The sequence below is a fragment of the Argiope bruennichi genome, chromosome 8, assembly GCF_947563725.1.
Source record: "Argiope bruennichi chromosome 8, qqArgBrue1.1, whole genome shotgun sequence".
In the NCBI taxonomy this organism is placed as follows: Eukaryota; Metazoa; Arthropoda; class Arachnida; order Araneae; family Araneidae; genus Argiope; species Argiope bruennichi.
In genome coordinates this window covers 5,911,531-5,937,654 of record NC_079158.1, presented here as the reverse complement: position 1 = coordinate 5,937,654, position 26,124 = coordinate 5,911,531, and the positions used below count along the sequence as shown (strand labels likewise).

The window sequence follows — 26,124 nt, the reverse complement described above, 5'->3', positions numbered from 1 at the left end:
CTTTCCAAACACATCATGGTCAAAATATCTTACAAATAATTAAATCCATTGATAAATTTTTAAATGAATTGTATTTTCAATTAATCCAGAATTAACTAAATGCTAATATAGTACTTTAATATTTTATTACATGATTTTAAAATAATATGTGGAAATTCTTACTGTATAATTTAAACTGTAAGTCTATATCAATTTTAATATATAAAAACCACATATTTTATCGATATATTTAAGAATAATAATGTTTTATAAAATTTGTTTTTAATGTAGCCTTTCTTTTTTTGTGACATATATTCTTAATTAGATAAAACCTTAGAAGTTATTGAAATTGAATTTTATTTAAATTTTGATGATAAATGACCCTTGTAAGATCAAAATCCAACGAGACAGTAAAAACAAATTTTATACAAAATGCACTTTTGTGGTTTTGATGGTAGGAACACAGACACACATCTAAAACTTTCTGAAAGAAGACAGAACAAAGCATGTTTTTTTTATCATTTTAATCATAACAACCAAATACATCCAAGAATTTGGGTTAATTCTAGTAAAATTTGATCACCGAAAATTACACCAAGAGAGTTATTTAAAAATCCACCTATCCAGACATACCTCTTACTAAGAACATTACATCAAAAATCACAACTACAAACTGTGAGTAGCACTACTTGCGACAGTAGTTCTACTTACCCTCAGTATAAAATGTACCAAGGACATTAATAAATTACTTCTATAAATTTTAGCTAAGGTAACTACTTTGCTAAAATCTATGCAGATTAACATTTAAGTACACCTTAGACTTTTTAACCATTGATCAGAACCTTAGAAGCAAATGTTAACCTGCCACCAAAGACTTTTAAACAGCATCCACAGTTCAACATTAAAAAGGGAAAACTAAGTATCGACAGAATACAAGATGACAACTCATGGAAAGTAACAATAATCGGGAAACACAGTAAAAAATACCCCGATTCATTAAAGCATTAACAACAAGATCAAATAAAGGCAAAGATTAACAATAAAATAGGAATTTTTCAAAATCACATTTGATTTTTTTATTAACTTTATATCACTTGATATGTATTAAAGCGCAAGTCTTTGTCATAGATTGACTAGAGTTGATAAGTACTTGGAATCTGATCACTATTCCTTGCATTTAAAGTGAATTTTATATTTCATAAATATATTCTTTTATGAAAAATAACTTCCACGATTTGGTTTGCATTGGAAATGATTTTAAATTAAAGGTCAACAAAATTTTATAAAAATGTTATTCCTAATAAAAACTGATTTATCTTTAAAAATTTTTTATCCTGCTTAGGGTGAATCATTTAATAATTTTATACATTTAATAATGAGCAAAATTTTAAGTTAAAAAGCATGGTCTATTCTAATATGTTACAATGTATTAAACAAGAATTATAAGAGATTTTTTTTTTTTTTTTTTTTTTTTTTTAACTTTCTAAGCACCCAATTGATATCAGTTATCTTTGAAATTCAGAAAATGAAATTTCTCAGCACATAAAATGAGCATTTTTACATTTAATATCCATGGATAAAAATATTTTATCCATGTAATTTTTAAAAAAATACATATACTTTAAAACTGAATATGAAAAATCGGGAAAAAAAGATCAGTTGCTTAAAGGGTTAATAAAGAGGCCCAATAAATGGTTTTTACATGAATTAAAAGAATTAAAAAGTATTTCAAATTTTGCAATTTTATATCATGATTTCATTACAAAAGAAAAGGTAATAATCATCCAGCATTCAAAAAAAAAAAAAAGTCACCAGGTTTAATAATTTTTTCAATCAAAAATATCAATATATTCAGAAAATATCCAAATATACAAAATAAATCCCTATAGGCTCTTGCTTGCAGCTGCATTTTAAATTGAAATGCATTTGGTCCCAGTGTCAAATTTGTTATAATACTTGTCTCTCCAGCAGCTTTTAAATAGAATGTCACATTTAAATAGTGAATGGGAAGGTCATCACAATTAAAGATGGCTGAATTTACAAAAATTATATAAAGCAGTATTTCATGATTATTTTTAAAAAATTCAAAGTTTAATGTATAAGGCTTTGCTTTTCTAATTTTTCTTTCAATGAGCTTCTGTTTTGGGGCAATACATAATCAACAAATCAATTAAACTCAACAACCAGTGTGCTTGGAAAAAGGGCAAGATAAAAGCTCAAACAGCTGAACCACCAGCTTCCCTCAACAAACATCATCAATATTCGCATAACTTGTAGCACTGCACCGACCTGATCATGTGATCACAGTGAGATGCAAAATCAGCTCATTCATGTGAGCCTCTTTCACTCAGTATAAGAGAATAACTACTCAGATAAGAGACTTATCAGAATAATCATGAAATCCTGCTCCATACAAATGTGGGAAAGTGAAGACCAAATTTGAGCCTACGGGATAATGGCTTTGAACAAAGATTCCAAGACAAACAGTAGATTAAAAACGAGGTATGTCTGAACAGGGGTGAAATTAGGTCTCAACTAGGCGCCTTTGCAAAGAGCGCATAAGTGAGATCGTAGTTCTTAAAATGTGAGAACTGCAATTCTTTACGGCAAAACCCTTTAAAGTCAACTTTGTGGGTCAGACAGTTGGAAAGAGAAGCAACAGACAGCTGTAAAAAACAATATAAAAATAATCATTATCAAAAATTAGAATGTAAAAAAAGAAACAATGTCATCCCTTCCCTTTCAAATGATATTTCATAAATTTTCTAGAACAAGCATTCAATATTAAATTCTACTCGCAAAAATAAATTAGAATAATTTTTTTTAAGCTCTGCATTTATAACTAATAACCCAATGCCATTAATTATATTATTTGGTAGGTGGCTAGTAACAAGGTAAAAAATAATAAATAATTATGTAAAATGTAGCAGTTCTAAAAATAGATAGATGAAAGTATAGCACTACTGACCAAGGATACAACCAAGAATCATGCACATAAATAAGAAATTTTAATGCATCATTTCTTTAAAAAAGCAGAATAGTCCTAAAGGTTTACAGAGATGTTTCAGTGCACCATTTTCCCCAAGGACAGATCTTTTTTCAATGCGATACTTCTCGTGATAAACACATTGTTTCTCACTATACAGGTAAAGGGAACAAGGCAGCCATTAAAGGAAGACAAAGCAACTTGAGATTCTTTCTTCAACCACATCTATGCTAATGTGTCATTATAACTTATATGCAGAATTCAGAATATGACTATGCAACTACATGTGCTGAAGTTGGGGAATGATCAGATTAGGCAATATATCCCAATATCCTTAGGTAGCAATTATAAGTATTATCAGTTTAATTTAAACGAGAACAAGCATTAGTGAATCCTCTAACAAGAATGTTAAAGTAAATGCTAATCATTTACTGTTATAATTGTTGTTTTAATTCCTTATGTAGCTTTTCATATATGGGCAGAAATGGAGACCTTTCACAACATTATCCATGTTGTCAAGAGGTTTAAATTCAATCATTATGTTACTTCCAAGATATCGCTACTAACGACAATAATCCTATGGGTACCGTCAAGAACTAATCAGAACACCAGTAACTAACTATTTTAATAACATCTTCTGCCTTCAACTAGGTCAAACTGTTGAGGATTCAGTTTCTTAAAAAACACCCCTTATTGAAATAACCTTTCGCATAAATTATTATAATGTCCAAACTCATGAAGAATGATGGCAGTGCTCAACTAAAGAAGTCAAAACAATTTTTCAATAATGCATGCTAAGGTAAAGCAAGATGTATACCGATGATGCCTTTCGGGTTTCTCCCCTTATCTTTTATAGGCAGAATTACATGTGGTATTGTAAAATATGTAGCTGGGAATATGAATTTTCAACATTTCAAACAAATTCTCTGTTGTGTAGATCACACTTAGTTCCATATTTCCCCCCTATCAATGACTTTTAGGACTATTTATTCATAAGATTTTTTCCCCCTTCCTTTCTGTGTTATTATCACAACAAACTCAAACTGATGAATGGAAGTGAGTTGTGTCAGTTTAAAATTCATTTTTTTAAAACTATAATCAATTCTTTTAAATATTTGTTAAAGCATATAATTGCAGAAATGTAGCAATATTCCATTACTAAATAAAGCAGAAAAATAAGCCTTGAGCAGAATATTTCCAAATTTAAATATATATTTAAAATTAAAAAAATCGCCAAAGTAGGCATCCAATTCATCACATACATTGTAACTAGCAAGAAAAGACAAAAGAATGTTATCCAATTTTATTATCAGTCAAATACAAAAAATAATTTAAAAAAATATATTAAACCAAGGGGGAAAATGCAAATAAAAAATAAACTGTAGATAAATTTTAGAAAATAATGCATTAAAAAATCATTTGAACTGTATGACAGATAAGCCTCTCCCCTTGCCACCCTTCTAATGTCTTGGATAATTGCAAATAAAAGAATGAAAAAAAGTTCTCTTAAAAATTAAAAATGTTATTTTAAGTACAAGCATATAAGTTATTAGGAAGGAAGCAAGCATTACAGAAAATTTTGAAAAATCAGATGTTACCGAGAAATTTATAGCATCCAAGTAAAGGGAATCTACCCCTAAAATTTTTTAAAGCAATATTCTTTTTATACTAATTTTTCTGTGATTTTTAAAAACTCATATTTGATATATAAGTAATTATCAAAATTACTAATAAGTAATTACCAACAATATTTGATAAATAAGCAATTGTAGTTATGAAAGTAAGTATTAGGACAACCATTTGATTTGTTAAATTTAATGAAAGAAAGAATTCTGATTTAAATATGAGAAGTTAAAGCATGATGTAGGTCATTAATATAAATAATCCAGAAACTAGTATCATTTTTCACTACAATTTTTCTTCAAAATTGAACAAAATTATTGTAAAATGGTTAGCAAATAAGAAATACACAAGATACATAAGTAATCATATGACTGTTTATAAACAAATTTGTTTGATTAAAGCTTGGATGTATCTTGATCAAATTCAACATGTTAATATAATAAAGTTCAATTCACTTATATATATTTATCAATATTAAACATAAATATCATTTAAAAAAAAAAAAGGAGAAAATACATTATTACAAGAAAAAAAAACTTAATCAATTTACCAAGTATTCATTATATGCTATCATAATCTTTAAAAATATAATGCATGAAAAACTGAATACCTAAATTAATCGAACATTCATTTTACGCTTTTTCCTTATTTAAAACAAGCTATGACAAATGCAAAAGCAAATGGTTAATCAAAGAACCCATAAAAAAAGCATACCTTATTGGCAAATAAAGTCATTATGAATTTTCCTGGGCAAAACAACTTCAGTAGACGATTGATCAAATCGGAATAAGATTCCTAAACAAATCGATATGAATTGATTATGCATTCAATATGAGAAAATCATTCTAAACTATCAATATATTTAATTACACATCAATAAATTATACACATTTTGAAATTATTTACACTTTTGTAACAACTGTTCATGGTAATCACTGCATTTAACACTTTTTCCAATGAATATGCACAATATAGGTGAGATAATATACTTGATGTTGAAATACATTCGTACAGTTTAAAATAACATTTCCAATTGAGAGAAATTGAATGGCTGACAAATGGTCAATCAAGTTCCAGAAGAAAATGTCTTCTAGGTAGACCTATTCTTTGCCATATGTGCTTTATTATTAAACGATCTTTATTTGATGGTTTGTTAAATAAAAACCGAAATTTGTTTTCATTGCTGAATTTTTCTTACTCATTGAGGTAAATAGGATTTAAATAAATTAATTAAAAATACCTGCATCTAACAACTAAAAAAATTCATTTTAGATTTATAACAACTTATGGCTATGCTTCCTCTGGGACTCGATACACTTGAAACACACCTTTGAAGATTTGCTGAAGACAATGTTTGTGATCTGATTACTAAGAGTAAGAATTAAAAATGTCCATAATTAAAAATATTATTAATTAGAAATTCCTTTTGTAAAAACAAATATGTTACACATTTTATACATGATGGCTGTGTATAGAGAAAATTCTAATAAATTTCAGGAGAACGTTTTAACACTGTTGAAATATACATTAGGAAGCAATTTAATTTAGGCTCTTTTCAAATGTGAGCAAGATGGTGAGTATACACATTAGGAAGCATAGTAAACTAGTAGTGAAAATAAGCAAGTCTGTCAGAACTGGTGCAGACTTAATAATCTGCATTATTTTACTGATGAAAAGAAAAAGGGTAAAATAGTTGATCCTGAAAACTTAACACTGAGTATTTCATATTGCTTTAGCTTTGAGAAATTGTATAGGAAAGAAGAAATTCAGACATAAAACATTCTTACAACACAGGGATTTGAAGAAGAAAAAAATGTGGATTTTGAAGGAAACACCATATTAGAAATAAATGATTTTGTACTTGTAAAGTTTACTAGAAAAAAATAATAAAGGAAATTCTGTAACACAAAGAAAACAATTACAGAGAAAAATTTATGCAAAGGGTGAAAATTCTTAGAAATATTTTCTGAAATAAATTATGTTGGTTATGCTGAAAGGGATGGCAAAGTGTTACAAAAATATGAAAAGTTAATGAAAATATGAAAAATAACAAAATGTATTCCGGCTTCTCTATTTTCAGCAGTTAAGTAGATGAAAATATAAAGTTTATTCATTACATTCATAATATTTCAAAGAGTGGTTTATGATTATTTTTAATTTGCATTGACTTTCAATTTTACTACTTTTAGTAGAAAATTTCATAAATACAAATATTAATATAAAATCATGAAAATTTCTTGTTCAATTTGTTATTATAAAATACCCATTAAACTGAAAGGTATATAAAAAATAAAGTGTATTTAAGTGTTTAATGTTAAAAATAGTTATAAAGATAAATAGTTAATAATTAAATATGATGAAAGTGATTGAATTGATAATTTAAAAAAATGTAATTATAAATAAAAATTAATAGTACAATTCCTTCATAAACAGTGGTTTAGTTTTGAGAATATACAATTGAAATCATTAAAAACGGCAATTGAAAAGCTGCCAAAGTTGAAAAATATGCAAATAAAAAATATACAGAATAATTTGAGTTGAGAAATCTTTGTTGACCTATCTACATTAGTAATTGCATAAGTTTTACCAGACGCAGAATATGGTTGATTTTCATTAAAAATTTATCATCAGAATATGAATGCTTTTGACCATTCTTAATTATATGAATATTATCAAACTGAATAAAGCACGTCTGATCCTAATACTTTTTTGCTGCACAGATCTTTCAATACAAAATTTATAGCACACAAATCATTCCGATTTGTTTTAAAATTAAATATTTAACAAAAGCATTAAGGAAAAAACATTCAATATGCCGGAGAACAGAATTTAAGCAAGCAAGAAACAGTTTTTAATAACATAATTGTCAATACATTAAAAAAAAAAAAAATACTAACCTGAGGATAATTAGTCTCAAAGCTGACATAAGAATAACCTGGTTCTGGTGTAATGTGTATAGTAACATAATAACCCTATTAAAAAAATGGTTTTAAATGCAAGGCGAGTCAGTACATTCAAATACATTAATACTATTCATCAAATTGCAAAAACATTGAAAATCTTAATACATTTTATTATTATAATATTGGAAATTCGTTTGCAAGCATAAAAATTATGCAAAGCATAAATTTTTCAGAAATTAAAATCAAGTTATCAAAATCTTAGCATTCACAAAGTTGTTGTGACTATTACATTTTTTCTAAGAGGACATTTATACTGAAGAGCTTAGTCCTGTTACTTATTTGTCAAGATTATATATTATATAGACATAACATTTTAAAAATGATTACTATTTAATAGTTGTTAGATATTGATTCAGAAAACCATTTTAATACTATATTTCTCATGTTTTATGCCTATTTTGGCAATATTTTGTACACTAAAATTTAAAAAATAAAATTTAATTACCCCTTTAAACAAGCCATTCATAGAATATCCACATGGATCAAATAAATAATCATCAATAGCTAGACCAGGCATTAGCTTATCAATACCAGACTTCTGAGTTGCTTCCTTAGCAGTAGAACAAACCTCCTTGGTAAATATCTTCATAACTTTTGGATCAAGTTTTTCCATTATCACGTGGTAAAAATCAAGGATATATGCAACCATTTTTTAATAAATAAAGAAAAAGAAACTCAAATAATTGAAAGAATTCTAATTATTTTTAAGTCAGCATTTAAAATCAAGAATGTTTTCATATAACAGTTAAATATTACATACTTTGTCTTTTTACAGCACTGAATCAAAAAGCAACTTTGTCATTAATAGCATTCAATTTTCAGGATGTGTTCCAATTTATAGGAGAGAAATCATTTCATTAAACAATTCTACAGTATTTTATTAAAAATTATTGGGGAAAACTGTTATTCCCAAATACACAAGAAAACTAATTGAAGCGCCCTTTAAAATATTTTAAATTTATTAAGAGATAAAAAAAAGATTATGCTCTACATTGTTAAACATCAAAGTTTTATCCAAGCTTTCCACTACATTTCTGTAAAATTGATTTTTAAAAATTAACTAAATTGATTAAATTGGTTATTTTTTTAATTAACTAAAGACACTAATATAACTGGAATATTTCATTACTTTTCTTGCATATTAATACAAACTTACAAAAAATTTTGTTCAAAAAGAACAAATCATGTAGTGATAAAATCAAGATAAAATTAAGAGAAGAAATAATGAAATGTATTTCAATGAATGATTCTTCAAATACAAGAGGATAAACTTGATACATTTTCTTGACCCTGTTTATTTATAAATTGGCATTTAATTTCATAAGTTCTGATATCATAAAACTATAAAAATACTAAAATTTAACTAAGCAAGTAACAAAAATGAAATTTCCCCTCTAGTTTAAATTCTGAAAAACTTTTCTGCAAATGGAAACTACAAAAATACTTTTGTGCAAGATGTCTGGCATTAAATTTGATTTCTATTTTTATTTATTTTATACAGACTCAACTTTACAAATATAAGTATTTGCAAACAAAACTAAATATAAAGGATATCTCCAGTGTCTGATCAGGAACTTGTACACCAATAAAATCTTCCAATGGATTCAAAGTGTAGAGATACCTACATAAACAAAAAAATTATTTAACATTACTTCAAATTTCTGAAACAAAAAATAATCATTTCATAATCAAAATATTTTTTTTTTTTAAATCTGTATGGCCAGTAATTTTGTTTTCATTTTGCAAGGCAAGAGCATTTGAGGTAGTTATTAAAAGTTAAACAATAATCTACTACAAAATCAATATGGAAAATGTGAACTTATAATCATAACTTGTTTAACAAATATGACCTTCCATAATAAGTTAATTGTATAATAAGCGAAACAAGATATGACCAAATAATGACCTTATAGCACAAGATGTTTCGCAGAAAAAGTAACAGATACATTGTGATGTCATAGTCAGGAAGGGATTGTATATCTTTACATCAATCTATGGAAAGCATTTGTTTAACATTGCCAAACACAATTGCGAAGGATATGAGCAAATGTCTGAAGCATTAATCAACAAAACCGTATCTCTTGCCAATATTATGAAGTTATAGGTGGATGACAATGACATAGATTAGCTGGTAAAAGAACATAGCCAGAAGAACTTATGGCGCAGCATTCTGTGTTATAGCAATGAGTAGTGGAAAATAGTTGATCAGAAGTGAAAGCCTCAACAGAGCAACAACTTTCCAGTGAAATAAGGGAGACACTGAAAGCATAATATATTATTGCATTATTGCCTAAGAAGTGTCAGCCTAATAAGGCAGTAAATATGTATTCTACAAATTAATTTAACAATAATGCTGCATCTTGCATTCAAATTTTAAAACATAGCAAAAAAAAAAGCCTTATAAATAATAAATTACATTCTTCTAATTTTTTTTTTTGAAATGTAATGTATTGTCCTACTTTACATTGATTCCCATGGGAAAAATCGACTTTGCTTAGCGAGTGTTTCGCATTACTCACGATTAAGGAATCAACCCTGTTAAGCAATGTTTGATTATATGTTTATGGAGGTTTAAAATTAATCTACTTGAAAATGGATAAAGAAATTAGGATTGCATTTAAATATTTATTAAGTTTTTGTCACCAAGTTTTGTTGATTAAACTTTAAATAAGAAAAAAAAAATTTTAAGAATTATTTAGATAATTGTAAAGAATGATGAGATGAAACTCAAGAGGGAAAAAAACAGACTTTGTCAAACAAAATCTTTATACTTCAATTTATGTGAATATTTATTTATGGTTGCAATTTAAAATAAGTGTAACTCACCAACAGTCTCTATTGATTCTACCAAGGCAGTAAGCAGAACCTAAAAGATAAATAAAGTAAAGTAAATTCAACTTCACATCACAATATTGAATATAAAATTTCCCCTTTGATACCATTCCATTTAAGTACCAAAATATAACAATTCAATAAATAAAGCTTAAAATTTAGTTAAGTTAAAGGTAAATTTCAGGAAAATTATTCAGATGAACATTACTTCCGGAATTATTATAATTTCAAAACAATTAATCTTGACATGCAGGGGAAGAGAATATTTAAATCATTCCAACTTTCACCATTTTTTTTTATTTTATTTTTTTTTTAAATCTACATCAAAATTTCTGAAGAGGGCAGTTTTATTAAAACATAGCTGATGCAAATAAAATTGAATGTCTGCCTCTCAACATGAACTTATAATATATGTGGATATAATTTCACAGATTCATACAAAATTTCATGGACATGTTCCAAAAACCCAGGATGTAAATGTGTTTTTAAGAAGTCAATACAAGATTATTCCGATGGGAGTGAAATAGGAGTAAAAATATTTTGCATTTCTCCGTCATAAATTTGGATCACTATATAAAAACTATTGTTACACCACTTGAATGAAAAATTTAAAAAGCTTTTCAATGATATCAATTACATTTTCATATAACAATCTCTTTAATTTTAATCAATTTTTCAAAATTTTATACTGGAATATTAACAAGTTTCTTCTTGAAATATTAAAATCAACTATATAAACTAATCAGATCTGTGAATCATTTACTTAGCAAATATTAAAGTTATTCACTTCAAAAAATTTCACTGCTGCTTTTATTTTGAAGTATATACACTTTTTAATAAGTGAAGAATTTTATAGTATTGTATTTTAAAATAGTTACAATTTCTTTTAATTTTCAAACTTTGAAATATTTAATGTTTGTAAGCTACATATCTTATACATATATATATTATATAAATTACGTGTCACGTTGTTTGTCTGCGATGGACTCCTAAACTACTTAACCGATTTTCATCAAATTTGCACACCGTGTGCAGTTTGATCTAACTTAAAAGATAGGATAGCCCTTTTTTTGAATTTTTAAATAGAATTTTGAATATTAATTAAAAACTAACTTTCCCGCCAAAAAAATCTTTATTTTCCCCACCGCCAAATGAGTACGGCTTCAGATTTTTCCCCCAACAGTCATGAGGCTAGGCTTAAGATTTTTCAGCCGATTATTTGAAACGATTCTATTTATTTTCTTAATGTTTGATGCATTTAAAATTAAACATTGTTAATTAAACATTGTTTCAGATTCATTCTTAAGTACTTTTGAATTAAAATAAAACAGAATAAAGGAAATTAAAAATTTCTAATCTGCATAGCGTTACCCCAACTGGCATAGAAAAACCTCACGCATTTGCGTTACGTTACGAATCCGAATGTTCGAATTATTTACGATCCTATCCAAAAACGTTTCTCAGGAATAAGATATCATTTTCCACAATTATTTTTTAATGCATACAATAAATTTGATACGTTGCAAAGGATAAAGTATCACGATCTTGTGTTTGAATTTTGTATTACTGTGCACGGTGGCAATTCTCAGAAATAAGATATTTTATTTGAAAATGATTAATTACAAACGTTTTAACGGATCACTGATTAATATAACATACTAAAATTCTGCTTTTTTTTAATTATAAAGAAGTTTGGAAAAATACTTGGAGGTGCACACGGATAATTATTACTTTTCGATTTGAATGAATTCCGATTCTTTATCTGACTGTTTACTAAGAAAAATGTTGCACGGCAATAACATTTGTTACTTTCATTGAATCTTCAATTAAATGATTTTATTTCTTTTGTTAAGGATATCGTAAAAAAGGTAAGTGAACGAGCCAATAATAAGTTCCTCTAATCGGATAATAAAAAAATATTAACTCATTTGTATGCTAAATGAAATTTAATCTTTTTTTATATAAATTATTGAAGATATGATAATAAAAAATGGTTACAATAATCGTTTCAGTTTTTCATTTCTTTACTAATAAACTGCATGTACGTATCACGTTATGTCAGCTATCATTCACTTCAGCTACAATGCTTATCATTATTTAATAAATGTTTCTGAAACTGATTTCATTTTGTAAATGAATTTTGAATTATTGCAACAGACAAATGTATCAATGACGGAATAAATCTCATGGCAGCTTCATGTGTGGAATATAGAACTTTTTTTTAAAAAAAATTCTTTCCTTTAAGCTGAGGAAGCCAGAATCTGTATCACTGAAGTTAGAGGATTTATTATACATCATAAAGGGTTTATACTAAGAAGGAAGGTATTAAGAAGGAACAAATTATTTGTTCATTATTTCACAGTCATAATTATCTGTTAGCTCCAAGCGATTCTAACAGATGGCGATATCTGTTGACTGGATTGAGTAAGTATTCTAACAGATGGCGCTGTGTTAAAAGTACCAACGTTTCACATAAGCTACAATTTAATGGCATAACCACCACGTGTTGCTGAGGCTAAAGTATAAGTTAAATTTATTTCGTAGTAAACGCAATACAATGAAATTCAATTGTTCTTACTTTTTCAATTTTTGGTATTAGCATAGCCGACCACGTGTTATTTAGACTGAAGTATTATAGTAAAAGTAATATAGTGGAATTCTTCTTGCTTTTTAATTATTAGTGCTTCATTGTTCAACAATCTTTAATTAAAATGCATGTTTAAAACAATCATTCTTATGGCGAAGTGTTGAAACACTTCGATTGGCCATAAACATACACGTACAATTGCAAAATGATCCATCAGCACAAATATTTTCTGAACAATTACTAGATATTGGGAACGCTAAAACAGAACTGCAACCAAATACGCAATGCATTAAACTGCCAGACCATTTCTGCACTGTTCTTCAGGGAAAAAATTAATTCATTCAGAGTATTTTTCCGGATATACAGAGTAATTACTTGAATCATAACTGGCTCAGTGATCGGGCTATTTTGGCAGCCAAAAATGTTGATGTTGACGAAATTAACTTCCAAACACAACAGTTGTTACCAGGCGCTGATGTCTTTTAAATCGATACTGTTGTTGATGAAAATGATAGTGTAAATTTTCCAATTGAATTTTTAAATTCACTAGATATACCTGGAATGCCACCACATAACCTTCAATTAAAGATTGGTTCACCTATTATTCTCCTGCATAATTTGAATCCACCTCGATTATGCAACGATACGCGTTTGGTCATCAAAAAGATCGGAAATATATTTGAAAATACCATTTTAACTGGAAGGTTTAAAGGAGAAGAGATCCTGTTGCCACGTATTTCGATGATACCATCAGAATCTACGATACCCTTCAAAAGGTTACAGTTTCCAATTCGTTTAGCTTTTGTCATGTCTATAAATAAGTCTTAAGGCCAAACAATGTCCATTTGTGGTTTAGATTTGGAAAATCCATGTTTTCCTCATGGGCAACTATATGTTGCATGTTCACGTGTAGGAAAACCATCAAATCTATTTGTGTTAGCTAAAGACAGGTTAACCAAAAATATTGTGCACTGATTAGTGCTAAATTAAATTGAAATTAAAAGTATTGATAATTCAAAATAATAAACATTATTGTCAAAGATTTAAAACTATCTGCCCTACCTACCTCATTTATAAGTTTAAGTGTTACGTGTTTTTTACTAACAACTTTGTAATATACTCATTTGTTACAAACTTAAATACAAAAAATAAAGAAATTTAAATTTATTTTTTTGTATTGATTTTTGCTCAATATCAACGGTAGTAGAAAATCAATCATGGAGTCCCCATGACTGGTGTTCTTCTACCGTTCCCTTGAATAGTTTACTACTATGTAATATAACAAAAACCTTAGCCACAGCAACGAGTGGCCGGGTTTGCTAGTATATATATATATATATATATATATATATTATATATTCCTCTCTTTGAATAAGATTTTATTTCACTTGATATATTACATTTTTTTTATTATTACTTTCATCAACTTCAAAGTCACTTTTTAAAACATATCACTGGAGAAACAAAAATCTATAATTCGGGCATCTGCCTTCCCATATTTTTATTGCCATATTATTAAAATTTACAATCCAACTATTGGATTTTGAATCTTTGATTAAGCATTACAAAATTTGAATATCACGACACCCAAAGCAGTGTAAGGTGTGAATGCAGAATATAAAATATACACCAAATCAAAAATATTTTAACGAAATATTTGGATTGCATTAACCAAAAATATAGTTATTTTCATATGAAATTGGCATTTGTTGAAAACAAGTTGCATCTCACTCCATGAAAATTTACTTGAACATTATCAAAATTTTACAGTTATTAGAATTCTTCTCTTAATAGGAGCTAACATTAAAATCCCCATGTGCTTTATTACATAAAATATTAAACGAATAAAGTATTAAGAATCTAAGAGCCTTTTGAAATGTTTTCTTTTAAAACTCAATCTTTTAAAAATGCCAATATCAACATAGAAGCAACATATTTCTCTTAAAGCTAAAGATATTTCATTTTCTAGAGTGGGAACTCCAAGCAATTTTTACACCCATTTGCGTGTCATGTAGCCAAAAGATTTAGAGTAGGAATTAATTATTAATTAGGATTGCATATATTAATTAGGACTGATTCAATTTCGTAAAGAATTGAATATATATAAACTTGGATGTTTAAATATATGCATTTCTGTAACATTTGTTCTATATGTAAAACAATTTCCTTACCATCAAATAATTGATCCAGTGCTTCAGTCTGCAAAATTAAAAGAAAGTCTATTAAAAGCATATTTTTACAAAACTTTTTTTATCATTTAAATACAATAAAAATACATTAAGATTGAATGAAATATAAAAGCAAGAATTATAAAATTTCATTTCTTCTTTTTTTCTTGATTTCGATAAAATTCTTTTCTTAAGACTTCAAAAAAAAAATCCTAAATTTGAAGCAAAAATATGGGAATTAATGCCATAAGAATAAAAGAAACAAAAATTGTTCCTGCTGCCATCTATTTTCTTAAAAGGAGAATAAATGCTATTTTTCCAGCAATTTTTGGAAATTTAGAGACAGTAGTTTATATATACATATATAAAGATAGAATTTTAAAACTGGTGTCCTCTTCTACAACCACTGCCCCAAAAAAGATTACGAGAAACTAAGAAAATTCTTTGCAATTTAAAATGTTCATATATCAACCACATATTTACGATTTTCAATAGTTGTTTTTCTAGGCTTTAGATGGACAAGGTAATTATTTAAAGGTTTATTCTGCATTAATTATTAAAAAAATGGGGGAAAGCTAAAAAAATTTCCTTTAAATATATTGATCAATTGATTTTTTTCATTTGAAAATATAAATAAATAAAAAATCATTAGTTAGATTAATAGTAGTAAAGATAAAAATTATTCTTGATCTCATTTCAAATATTTTAAACTATCCAAAAACTTGGATTTATTTAGTTCATAAGATTATAATTTAAGAAGTATAATTTTAATACAGAAAAGGTAGTATATTTTCCTTTAATAGCTATATCATACACATATATGCTAGATGCCTCAGGCGATTAGCTGGAGATATTGGCAATATTTATTTCAGATAAATCATTTAGATAAAACGTTATTACATGATTCAATGAAACTGACAGACATTAAAACCGTTGTTTCAGTCCTCTCATATACGTTCCATTTATTGTTTACATTGACCTTTCTATTGGAGATCAGTCCCCAAACATATCGAAAGCATAAATATTCAGTTCATGCATTTTCTAAATTTTACAATTTTTATATTATATATCTTGTAAATTGCACAGATATTAAGTAGAATCCTTCTTTAGCTTTCAACAATGGAGGAAAATTATGTGAATAAATATTTGATGGAGCAATGAAAATAGTTTGAATTTCAGAGAAACAATCTGAAATATTGATGGAAATTACAGAAGAAAAAAAAAAATTAGAAATTGCCAAAATCAGGAAAATTCACATAGCTGTCTTTTTTTTTTTTAAACGTGTCAATTTAATAGCTTCTTTTTTATTAAAAAAAGATTGAGATGGAACACAATTTTGTACAATAAAATTTTAGGAAGTTATCAAGGAAAATTCACACAGTTTTTATCTAAGTACCAAAATTCAATCATTTAAAGGTGCACATTTATACCTTCTAAAATAGATATGCGGTAAACTATATGGTAGATATAGGTCAAATAATCTGTCCTGTAGAACATGTACATCTATTATTAGCACAACATGCACATTTATTATTAGTAGATGTACATTTAAACTTGTATCCAATTTAATATCACAAACAAGAATTAAAAGAAAAAGGTTTAAACCAAATAAAAATTTAACAGGTATGAAAACGTCCCATTATAATGAAAGACAGGAAAATAGGCAATCTCTCTAAAATGTAAATATGAATACTAACCTCATCTTCAAAACTGGTATGTGGCTTATCCTGCAATTCAGGACGCATGAAATTTTTTCTTGAATAAAATATATCCTGAAAAAATATTAAATTTAGATAAATTTATAGAAGATTTTCGAGTTTAATTAAATATAATATTGCTCTATTTTAGCTATTTCATGAAGAATGTGCATAATCTAAGTATCACTATTAATACACAAAATTAAAACTTACCAGAACTACATCAAAATCTGTTAAATCTCTAACAACATAAATCAGCGGTTTCACCGCTTTAAGTAAAGTAGTTGATCCACATGTTTTTAGAATTATACGACTCTTGGAAACAAACATGCTGCTCTCGCTAAAAGAAAGTGAAATGAAAAAAAAAAGTAACTTTAAAGGCATGAAAACAATGTATTACAGCATATTATATGCACACACACTTCAAATATTGCTGTAGCATTCATCAGAAAATTAAAATTCCCGAAAGAATACAAGTTTCTTTAAAATTAGCTTATAAATGGAAGGGGGGGGAGAGGAAATTAGCTAAAAATTCAACATCTTAAAGAAAAGAAAGCAATGATTTTTGTATTATTCAATGCCTTAAAAAGAAAAGGAAAGCAAGAGGAGAAAGGGACTCCATAATAAATAAAGACTCTTCATTTACTCTAAATATAACACAGATTAAATACTACTAAGGATATAAAATATGGAATTGCACTAATTCATTATTTACTAACTTCAAATGAAATGCACTTAATTTAGTATAAATAAATATGGATACAATATAATTAGAGTTTTATTAATTAAAAACATTGAAAATTTTTAGACGATTTAAATAGTTAAAGTGATGTACTATAAAATGTAGGCTTGGTTTTCTCAATAATAAATTGGAATAATAAAGACATTAAAGCATTATAATGAATACAAAAAAAAAAAATCCCACTAACAGAAAATTTATTTTGAACACTAAGTTGGTCATATTTATACAAACAATGTGCAGAAATAAGGAAGATTTAGCTTCCTTGAATAATTTTATTAAATTTAAATTGATTTTCAATTATATTAAGAACATAGAACACCCCCCCATAAGTCTGCAAATCTCATAAACAAGGGAAATTATAACCAATAGAAATAAGAAATTTTGTTAAATTTCAAATGGCAGATAAAAACAAACAATAGATAACGGTCTTCAGACAATAAATAAAATATTTTATTCTATATTAAATTTATGCAAGACTACACATAAGTATAAATATATATAGTTGTCATGCGCTTTTGCAAATACAACCAATTATGTTTTGTAATAGTTTCAATTTAATGTGGTACAAATACAGCAAATATTAATTTTTATCAAATAAGGAAATAATTTTTCGAATCTACAATACACTTATATTTGATTAGACATTCATTCACTTTAAAAATAAAATACATAATAACGATTTTAAGTACAGTTTCAAGACTTAACAGTAATATAAATTAGCTTTTTTTCAAAGCTTTTATCTTATATATCTATTAAAAAGAAAAATATACTATTAAAAATCCCAAATGAAGCTTATGACAATAAATTTCACCCCAATAAATCCCTAGAATTCCTTCCCTTCCAACATTTCAAATGAATGCAAAATTACCCACGGAGTACATAGTATGCACGGTGACCATACTGAAACACTGTAGCTTTTCTGCCATGTCGCATATAGATGTCATCAAATGATAGCTGCAGACAGAGAACAAAATGTAACCTCAAAATTTATGGAAAAATATCAGATTTCAATAAGATTATAAATTAGCATTTTTTTAAAGTTAGTTTTGCTTCCTTGAAATTTTAAGGTTAAAAATTTCAAAGTAAACAAACTCATAAACAGGTTGTTTTCTTTTTTTAGTTTTAGAAAGGATAGGTTAAAGAGAATAGGTCCAGTGTTAGGTGTAGTTAATTCTGTAATAAGATCATTAGTATTAAAATTTTCTATAAAAGGACAACACATACAAACACATAAGTATAATGAAATATTGTTAAACATCACAGCAATTGTAGAATACTTTTTTTAATTAATACTTTTTTAAAGTAAATTATTCATAAGATGTTAATAACATAGTGTAGTGTAAAAGAGAAAGCAATATGAAATGCTATTTCCAAATAAAAATGATAAAATGAAAACGTCCAAATGTTAAAATGACTAATCAACACAAAATTATAACTAAAAACAGATTTTTGAAATTGTCAGATATGGATTAAAGTTCAAAACTACATTATAACACATTACAATTTAGATACTGAATCAAATGGTTAAATTTAATGCTAGTAATCAGTTGCAAGAGGTCATTTCAGATATCTGCGATACTAGGGGAAAAAATATATAGATTTAACATGAACTAACAATTTTCACAATTGAATTTTAGACTGAACTCGTAAAAATTATTTGACCTCTTATAAAGTATAAATTTGATTTTAAAAAGCATGCAATCACTTTATATAACAGCTTTACTGTTCTAGAGAAAATTGTTCTGTCTGCACTTACAATTTTTTAAAATCCAAAATTAAGATTATAATAAGGTCATTAAAATTATATTTAATATATTTTATAGAAGCTTTTTAATAAATATAAATAAGTAAATCAGTTAAAATTAACAAATGCTTCTGTATCAAATAATGATTCCAATTGTTTTATAAAATTAATTATTCAAACAGTCAGAAAATGTTTATGAAGTTCCTAGTTAAATTTTAATCAATTTTCTACTCTGTACATTTAGAAGAATTTAATATCCAATTCTTTGTAACACTTGAAATTCAGGCTATGGATTTTCAAGCTAAGTCAAGCTTTAAAAAAAAAAAAATGAATAAACTTGAAGCAAAAGTTTATTATTTGAATTATTACAGCCAAAAGTAAAAGTTCCATTCAAAACATATCAACTCCCGCAAGTTAAGTAAATAAAGCAATCTTAAAATCTTTATATTTTCATTCATATACAATTAAAAAATAATTTAAATATAATCATACTTTATATATTTAGAAACAATTATTGCAGAGTACATATTTATACAGCACCAATTTTTATAGGTCCTCTTTATTAAAAAGAATTAATGTTAGCAGAGTAAAAAGATTTCTTTGAAACCAGTGAAAATCATACATGATTCACTGCTTCAAGATGATCTCACAAAGAAAGACTACACTTCTACAAAAAGCTCAGAACAAAAGATAGGATCAAACCCAACTTCCGGGAGATTTGGCAGTTGTTCAAAGGTTAATGCCGCGAGTTACAAACAGGGCTGCTCAAACAGATACTGAAAAAAACCTTTGTGGTTGGTTGTCAGCATACATTCACTTGCATAAAAAATATTTCTAAAAGAAATAACATTTTATCAAACTGTTCTAATGAAAGATTCATTTAAAAACAACAGTGATACATTCAACATATTGTAACCTTTATAATGTGTAGTAAAATAAATCAAACAATCAAGTAAAAAGTATTAAATTACAGAATCTTTTTTTAAATCTAAAAAATATATTTAAAACTTGGCTTTAAACTTTTAGATAAAATTTTTGAAATGCCTAATCGAATAATTTTTTTAACCAACATTGTATTTTTAAAAAATTTAAAACATTTACTTGGAACCCAATATCAGAAAGACCTCAAAACTGCCAGTTCTATCATTCAACAAGCAGAACTAGCGCATCACAAGAGATTAAATAAAAAATAAATAAAATAATCTCAAAAATCAGCTGTTCTCAAATGCAAAAACAATAAAAAGATGTGATGGACGATTCGACATTTAAAAGAAGGCATGCAATATACTAGAGATTTATGGCGCAATACAATATAAAATTTGTTAGCAATAAAATTACATATAATTTTTTAAGGAAAAAAAGCATGGCTTAGTTATTAAAAAAATATATATATTACCTTAAAACATATGCATCAATATAATCATTCTTCTTGAAGCTGATGATAGTACATTTCACTATTTGCAGTATCTTCTCCCATGTTGTTCTAAAATCAGTTACAAGATTTAACAATCTAATATCATAATCATTCCACATTAGCACAATATCATAAAATGAAAAACAATTTAAAAACAAAATTTGTTATAATTTTAAGAAATTAAAATGGATATACAATAAAAAAAAACGGTTCAATATAAAATATTTAAAAACTAAAATCTAAAATAAAATAAAAATATACAATATAGAGAATACTAATTTAAAAAATATTTTAAAATTAAAAACTGATTAATATTAACAATTTAAAATTGCTAATTTTTCCTTATTGGTCTTCCCTGTTCATGGTCCTATTTAAAGTATCAAATTCATATATATTTCCACCATATCAAATCTACATAAAGAAATAAAAACATTCAAACTAATACTGGAAATTTTCACGAAAACGAGTGCAAGTTGAAAAATTGAACGTATCATAATCGCAACTTCCAAAGCTCATTTTCCAATCCATAAAAAACTATTAAAAAATCTAAATCCCAGATTAAACTTTAAAAAGGTAGAGTATATATTATATAAAAATTGATACCCACACCAAATATTCTACATTTTTTTTTTTTTTAACTGAACACAAATATGTAAAAAATTCTGTACGAATTCTAAAGTACAAACCCCAAAACAATTTTAAAATTGCATCATAAAATTTTCCTTTTCTAGATAATCCTTAGTAAAAATTGAGGATTAAATGAGTAGTTTTAAAAAATCATAGGAAAGGGAAAAAAAAAAAAAATTTACATGCAAGTGTTTGGAAATGCTTCAAAAGTTTTAATGTAATTATTCATATAGTAAAACTAGTGTACTCTATGGAAATATATTTTCAAATTCTTAAGATTATAAAGATTTCTGGAAAAGAAAAAAAAAAACTATTACAAGATATACAATTATAAGAATTCAAATAAATTTTTTTTAAAAATGTAGATGCGAAACAGTTTCTTAGATGTATAACATTTTGATCTTTCATTTGCAGAATGAAGAAAAATAATTAGGTAAGTATAAAGATTAAACTAATTTTAATTTAAAAATTATTAAAAGTATTAAGGTCGTTTAACTATTGAAATTACTCAAATTATAATTATACAAGAGTATATGCAAATATAAATTATGAATTTTTGATATGCATATAATTCGCAAATTTGATTTCCTTCTCCCCTCAAAAATATACAGTTATCTTTAAAAACTAAATCGGTTTTTATCTGAATGATCTGTAGTATTTTATGTAGAAGTAAGTATTCTATTTCAGGGAGAAAAATCTTCAAAAAAATTCTCTCAATCTTTATTGAACCAATAGTATTCATTGTTTATTAGTTGCTATAAACATATTTCAATAAATTTTATTTAACAAAACACTCGAGAGAATGTTCCATCTGAAGAAATTATCTCAACTAAAGTAGAGAATGTCATGGATACCAAATAAATATTAGCTCAAATGCACTATGGCATTATAAATGATACACAAGTAGCTATTGGACCTTGGTACCAATAAGTGATAGAAATTCTAGAACAGGTTTGAAACTTAAAAATAATAAATAAAAAAAAAATGCTATGTCATATTTTGACAAAGTATAAAAATGATAAGGAAAAAAAAAAAAAAATAAGAGATAAGTTATAAAAAGAGTTCAGAAATCTGATTTTAAAAGATTGATAGGCTATTATCAGATATTTCAGTTCATAATATACTTGCAAAAAGAAATTGAAATTAATTTAGTTATCTCTACCTCAAAGGGTCAGTTTAGAATACAGATTAAATTTTAAAACAATATAATAATATAAACTCTCTTGAATTAAGAATTAGTTATATCTTACTTAAAACATCATTAAATTTGAGTTGTTTTTTTTTTTATCACAAAAAGTTTCCTATAATAAGCAGCTTACTATAAATTGCAGCACTGTGTAGTAAGCCATAGTGAAGATGGGGAAGGAACTCTTTTTAAGAATAGCTACCAAGTATTCATTCCATATTTATTGGAAGGTCAACACTACAGGTCACAAAACATTATATTAAAGAATTTTAAATCTTTCTTAAGAACCAAGATCTTAGAAAAAGAATTCTTGCATAAATACATAAATATAAATACACACATATATATACACACACACATATACACACATATTATATATATATATATATATTCTTTTCGCTCATCTGTCTTGCTCAAGGAAATTTTTCACATGCTATTACATCAAAGAAATACTTTTCTTACATATACAACTTTATTTTTTTAAATGTCTTGAATCAGGAATAAATCTCAGCATTCTTTTAAAGAGATATTCAACATACCTACATTCCACGATATTTAAATTTAAAATTGAACATAGCAATAAAGAGACAAAAACTAATATCAAAATGTATCAAATTTGAACTATTTTGAATTATTAGTATAAATAACTTGTAAAGTTGAATAAAAGTTAAAAATATAATTAAATATTAAATAATTCCATACAATTAAGACACATTCAAAACTCGGATCATAAGCTATTTACAGAGATATTACTTTTTATTGCTGATTATTATAACTTATCAAGAATGAAACCAAGAATATGTAGATTTATGGTTTAAAAAATATATCATTTAACTAGTTTAAGATAATTAATAAGATTTGTAGATGCCTGACAAAACAAAATTTCAGTTCAAAAAAGTGAAGCAAATTTATAATCCTTCGATACAATGGAATCTTTACTATTTAGTGCACATAGAACATGAATACTTTAACACAATATGTGCTTATTGAGTTATTCGACATTAAATTGACAAGACCATTAAAAATAATAAAAAAAAACGTGAAAGTTTACAATTGCATAATTATTAGAATTTCTGAAAAGAGGGAAAAATCGAAATACCTTATTATTTTATATTTATTAAAATTGACTACTGCATATTCATCGTCACAAAACTAGCCCTTTAGACAAATTATTTGTCTTGGTTTCTAAAATCATCCTCAATAGAAAATTAAGTTTCCAAATTTTAAATAAAAACATTAAATGCATTCAGAAAGACAAACTTCACATATAAATTTTGATATGTATTTTTAAACAATTTTGTTTCTTTGTTACTAGATTAATCACACTAAAAAGTTTTAATATTCCTCAGTTATCTATCATAATTTTGTATGTACTTCACTATTAAGAACAAATTGTGCATACAAGAAATTAATGTATTAATCAGTTTACCATGTATAAATAGTTAATGTATGAATAAAGAATAATTAAACAGCCATTTAATTTAAATATCAAGTTATTCTATTTGGTGTGCAATTTTAATAATAATTACTAAGCTTTTTCAATGCATGGAAGGGAGTATCAAGCTATTCATTTGAAACTGAATATCTATGCTGAAAACAATTAAGTCTCCCAGGATTTCAGTCAAACTCAAAATATACATATGGATACTTTATCTGTTTTAAATACAGTCTTGAAAATGCTAAAACAGAATCAAAGAATGCAAGCAGAGAAATTTTAATCATTTAAAATTTCCTTTTGCAAATAAAGCAAAGTGATAATACAGCAGCAAACAAGATGCATCTATATATATAAATTTATTTATGAATTAATATGCTAAAAATTGTAATCTTTCCTTCAGAAACTTTCTTTTATAATCCAAGACCTCAAAATCACAAGAATCATAATTGCAAAAGTTCAATACAACCTTTTGCTTTATTGGGATTATTTATATCAGTGGTAAAGCTACAAAATTAAGAAACCGCAAATTCAAGACGCATAATATATAAAACCTACAATTATGGCAAGAAAATTATAAACTACACTCTAAATTTATAGATGAGAAAAAAAATTTATTTAAAAAAAAACACGATTCGTTCTAATTACTAACTTTTTTTCCCAAAAAAAGTTAGTAATTAGAACTAAAAATAAAGATAAGGTAGAGAAAAGACAAGAAGAAATAATATAGTAAATGAATGATATAAATATATTGAAATAATATAAAAAATTCGCATAAACATTTAAAAATACAGCAGTAAAAACAGAAATAAGTTGTTAATTAGTCTATACGTTTCGGATGTTTCCGTTCCATTCTAGAAAAAGTACATTATTATTTTCAATACATGAAGTTATCAAAAGAATAATTTAGTTAAATATTTAACAAAATACAGTATTTACCCAGCAATATCTTAATAAAAAAAAAAGGAATAAAAACATTCTAACAGCATTTTTTACTTTTAATGAATTTCAGTAAAATTTTAGGTTTCGAGAACCTTAAAATTTGTTCTCCTGAATTCTTAAAGAGATAAGATGAACAATAAAAAATGAATTTAAGCTTATTTTAAAATTACAGTATAAAAATAACCAACTACTTACCGAGGTATAGATCGTAGATCACAGTTCAGCGAATTGCTCTCTTGTCTCCGACCGAACCATATTTCAAGTAGCTTTTCAGTTCCTTCAAAAAAATCACAATAGTTCGCTTTCACATCCATCTTCTCGACACTTAACAAAATAATTCAAAAAATTCCACAATACAAAAATATCACAGAGAAATAATTCTGCCGGCTTATTCTACAGAGCAGAGGAGACCTGCCTGATTCCGTCTGGATGAGACCAGAGTGAAATTTGCTGTTGCCACTTGTTTGTGCGGTATATTTATATCATTACAATGACGTCATCTGCAAATCATTAGAACACACATGCACGAGATGATATGAAATGTCAGGTAGAATGAAGAAGATTGAATTCACATTCATATTACAAATAGTTTTTTTTTTACCTCATCTATAAATTTAAAAGAAAGTAAAAAGAATGAAAATGTCAAATAGCTAAGTAGATGCATTTAATGAAAAATTATTTCTTACTGGTTAACTTTCATTGCTAACATGAATCTAAAATTCATCGAATTTCAAACGCAAACTTTAGATATTAAAAGTTCGCCATATTTTTTGATTTATAGTACGCATGTTATTGAGCATATTATGAGGTAAAATTATATATATTTCTGTAGAAATTAAAGAAGCCTTACTTCAAACTCATTTTTTTTAGTACAATGTACTAGAAAATTCCTGCATTTTATTTATATTAAAAATTCTTCAAATAAAACAAAGATTGTGCATTTTTTGTTAATCTATCAAGCAAAATGTGAAGTCCTAGTTTAAATGATAATGATTTGGGGCGTAACTGCATGACTAAGCACATTTTCATAATATTTTCATCGCTCGCTGTATAATATTTTATATCTTTATGATTTTTTTTTAGAGTTTTACTATGTTTTAACAACAAAATTAAATATTACACGTCATTCTTACACAAAATCTAAGCATTAATTCTGCATTTAATGAAATGGTTCAGTTTAACAAGAAGTTATTCGAAAA

At 26.3% G+C, this 26,124-nt stretch overlaps 1 protein-coding gene across 3 annotated transcripts; it reads right to left on the bottom strand.

The window, feature by feature from the left end:
* Nucleotides 1-1,483: 1,483 nt before the first annotated feature.
* On the bottom strand, nt 1,484-25,392 carry LOC129980570 (S-adenosylmethionine decarboxylase proenzyme-like). Of its 3 annotated transcripts, XM_056090925.1 has the most exons (11): nt 25,121-25,392; nt 20,718-20,804; nt 17,049-17,175; nt 16,836-16,910; nt 15,142-15,169; nt 10,378-10,417; nt 9,106-9,172; nt 7,997-8,170; nt 7,486-7,560; nt 5,303-5,383; nt 1,502-2,645 (listed from the first exon to the last, which is right to left on the bottom strand). In XM_056090925.1, the coding sequence occupies exons 1-11, from the start codon at nt 25,237-25,239 to the stop codon at nt 2,511-2,513; spliced, it is 1,008 nt and encodes a 335-aa protein (XP_055946900.1). In that variant the 5' UTR covers nt 25,240-25,392; the 3' UTR covers nt 1,502-2,510. The 3 variants fall into 3 exon arrangements, with proteins under 3 accessions (XP_055946902.1, XP_055946901.1, XP_055946900.1); XM_056090927.1 differs by lacking the exons at nt 20,718-20,804; nt 25,121-25,392 and adding an exon at nt 19,814-20,679 and having other exon boundaries at nt 1,484-2,645; XM_056090926.1 differs by lacking the exons at nt 20,718-20,804; nt 25,121-25,392 and adding an exon at nt 18,446-18,872 and having other exon boundaries at nt 1,484-2,645.
* Nucleotides 25,393-26,124: the final 732 nt, after the last annotated feature.

What these genes read in the sequence shown, in the direction of transcription:
- LOC129980570 (XM_056090925.1), bottom strand. Translation starts at nt 25,239, where the DNA reads ATGGATGTGAAAGCGAACTATTGTGATTTTTTTGAAGGAACTGAAAAG. An exon ending in GATCTACGATCTATACCTCG is followed by an intron (nt 20,805 to 25,120) that starts GTAAGTAGTTGG and finishes AACTGATTTTAG; the next exon opens with AACAACATGGGAGAAGATAC. An exon ending in CAGATTTTGATGTAGTTCTG is followed by an intron (nt 16,911 to 17,048) that starts GTAAGTTTTAAT and finishes ATATTTTTTCAG; the next exon opens with GATATATTTTATTCAAGAAA.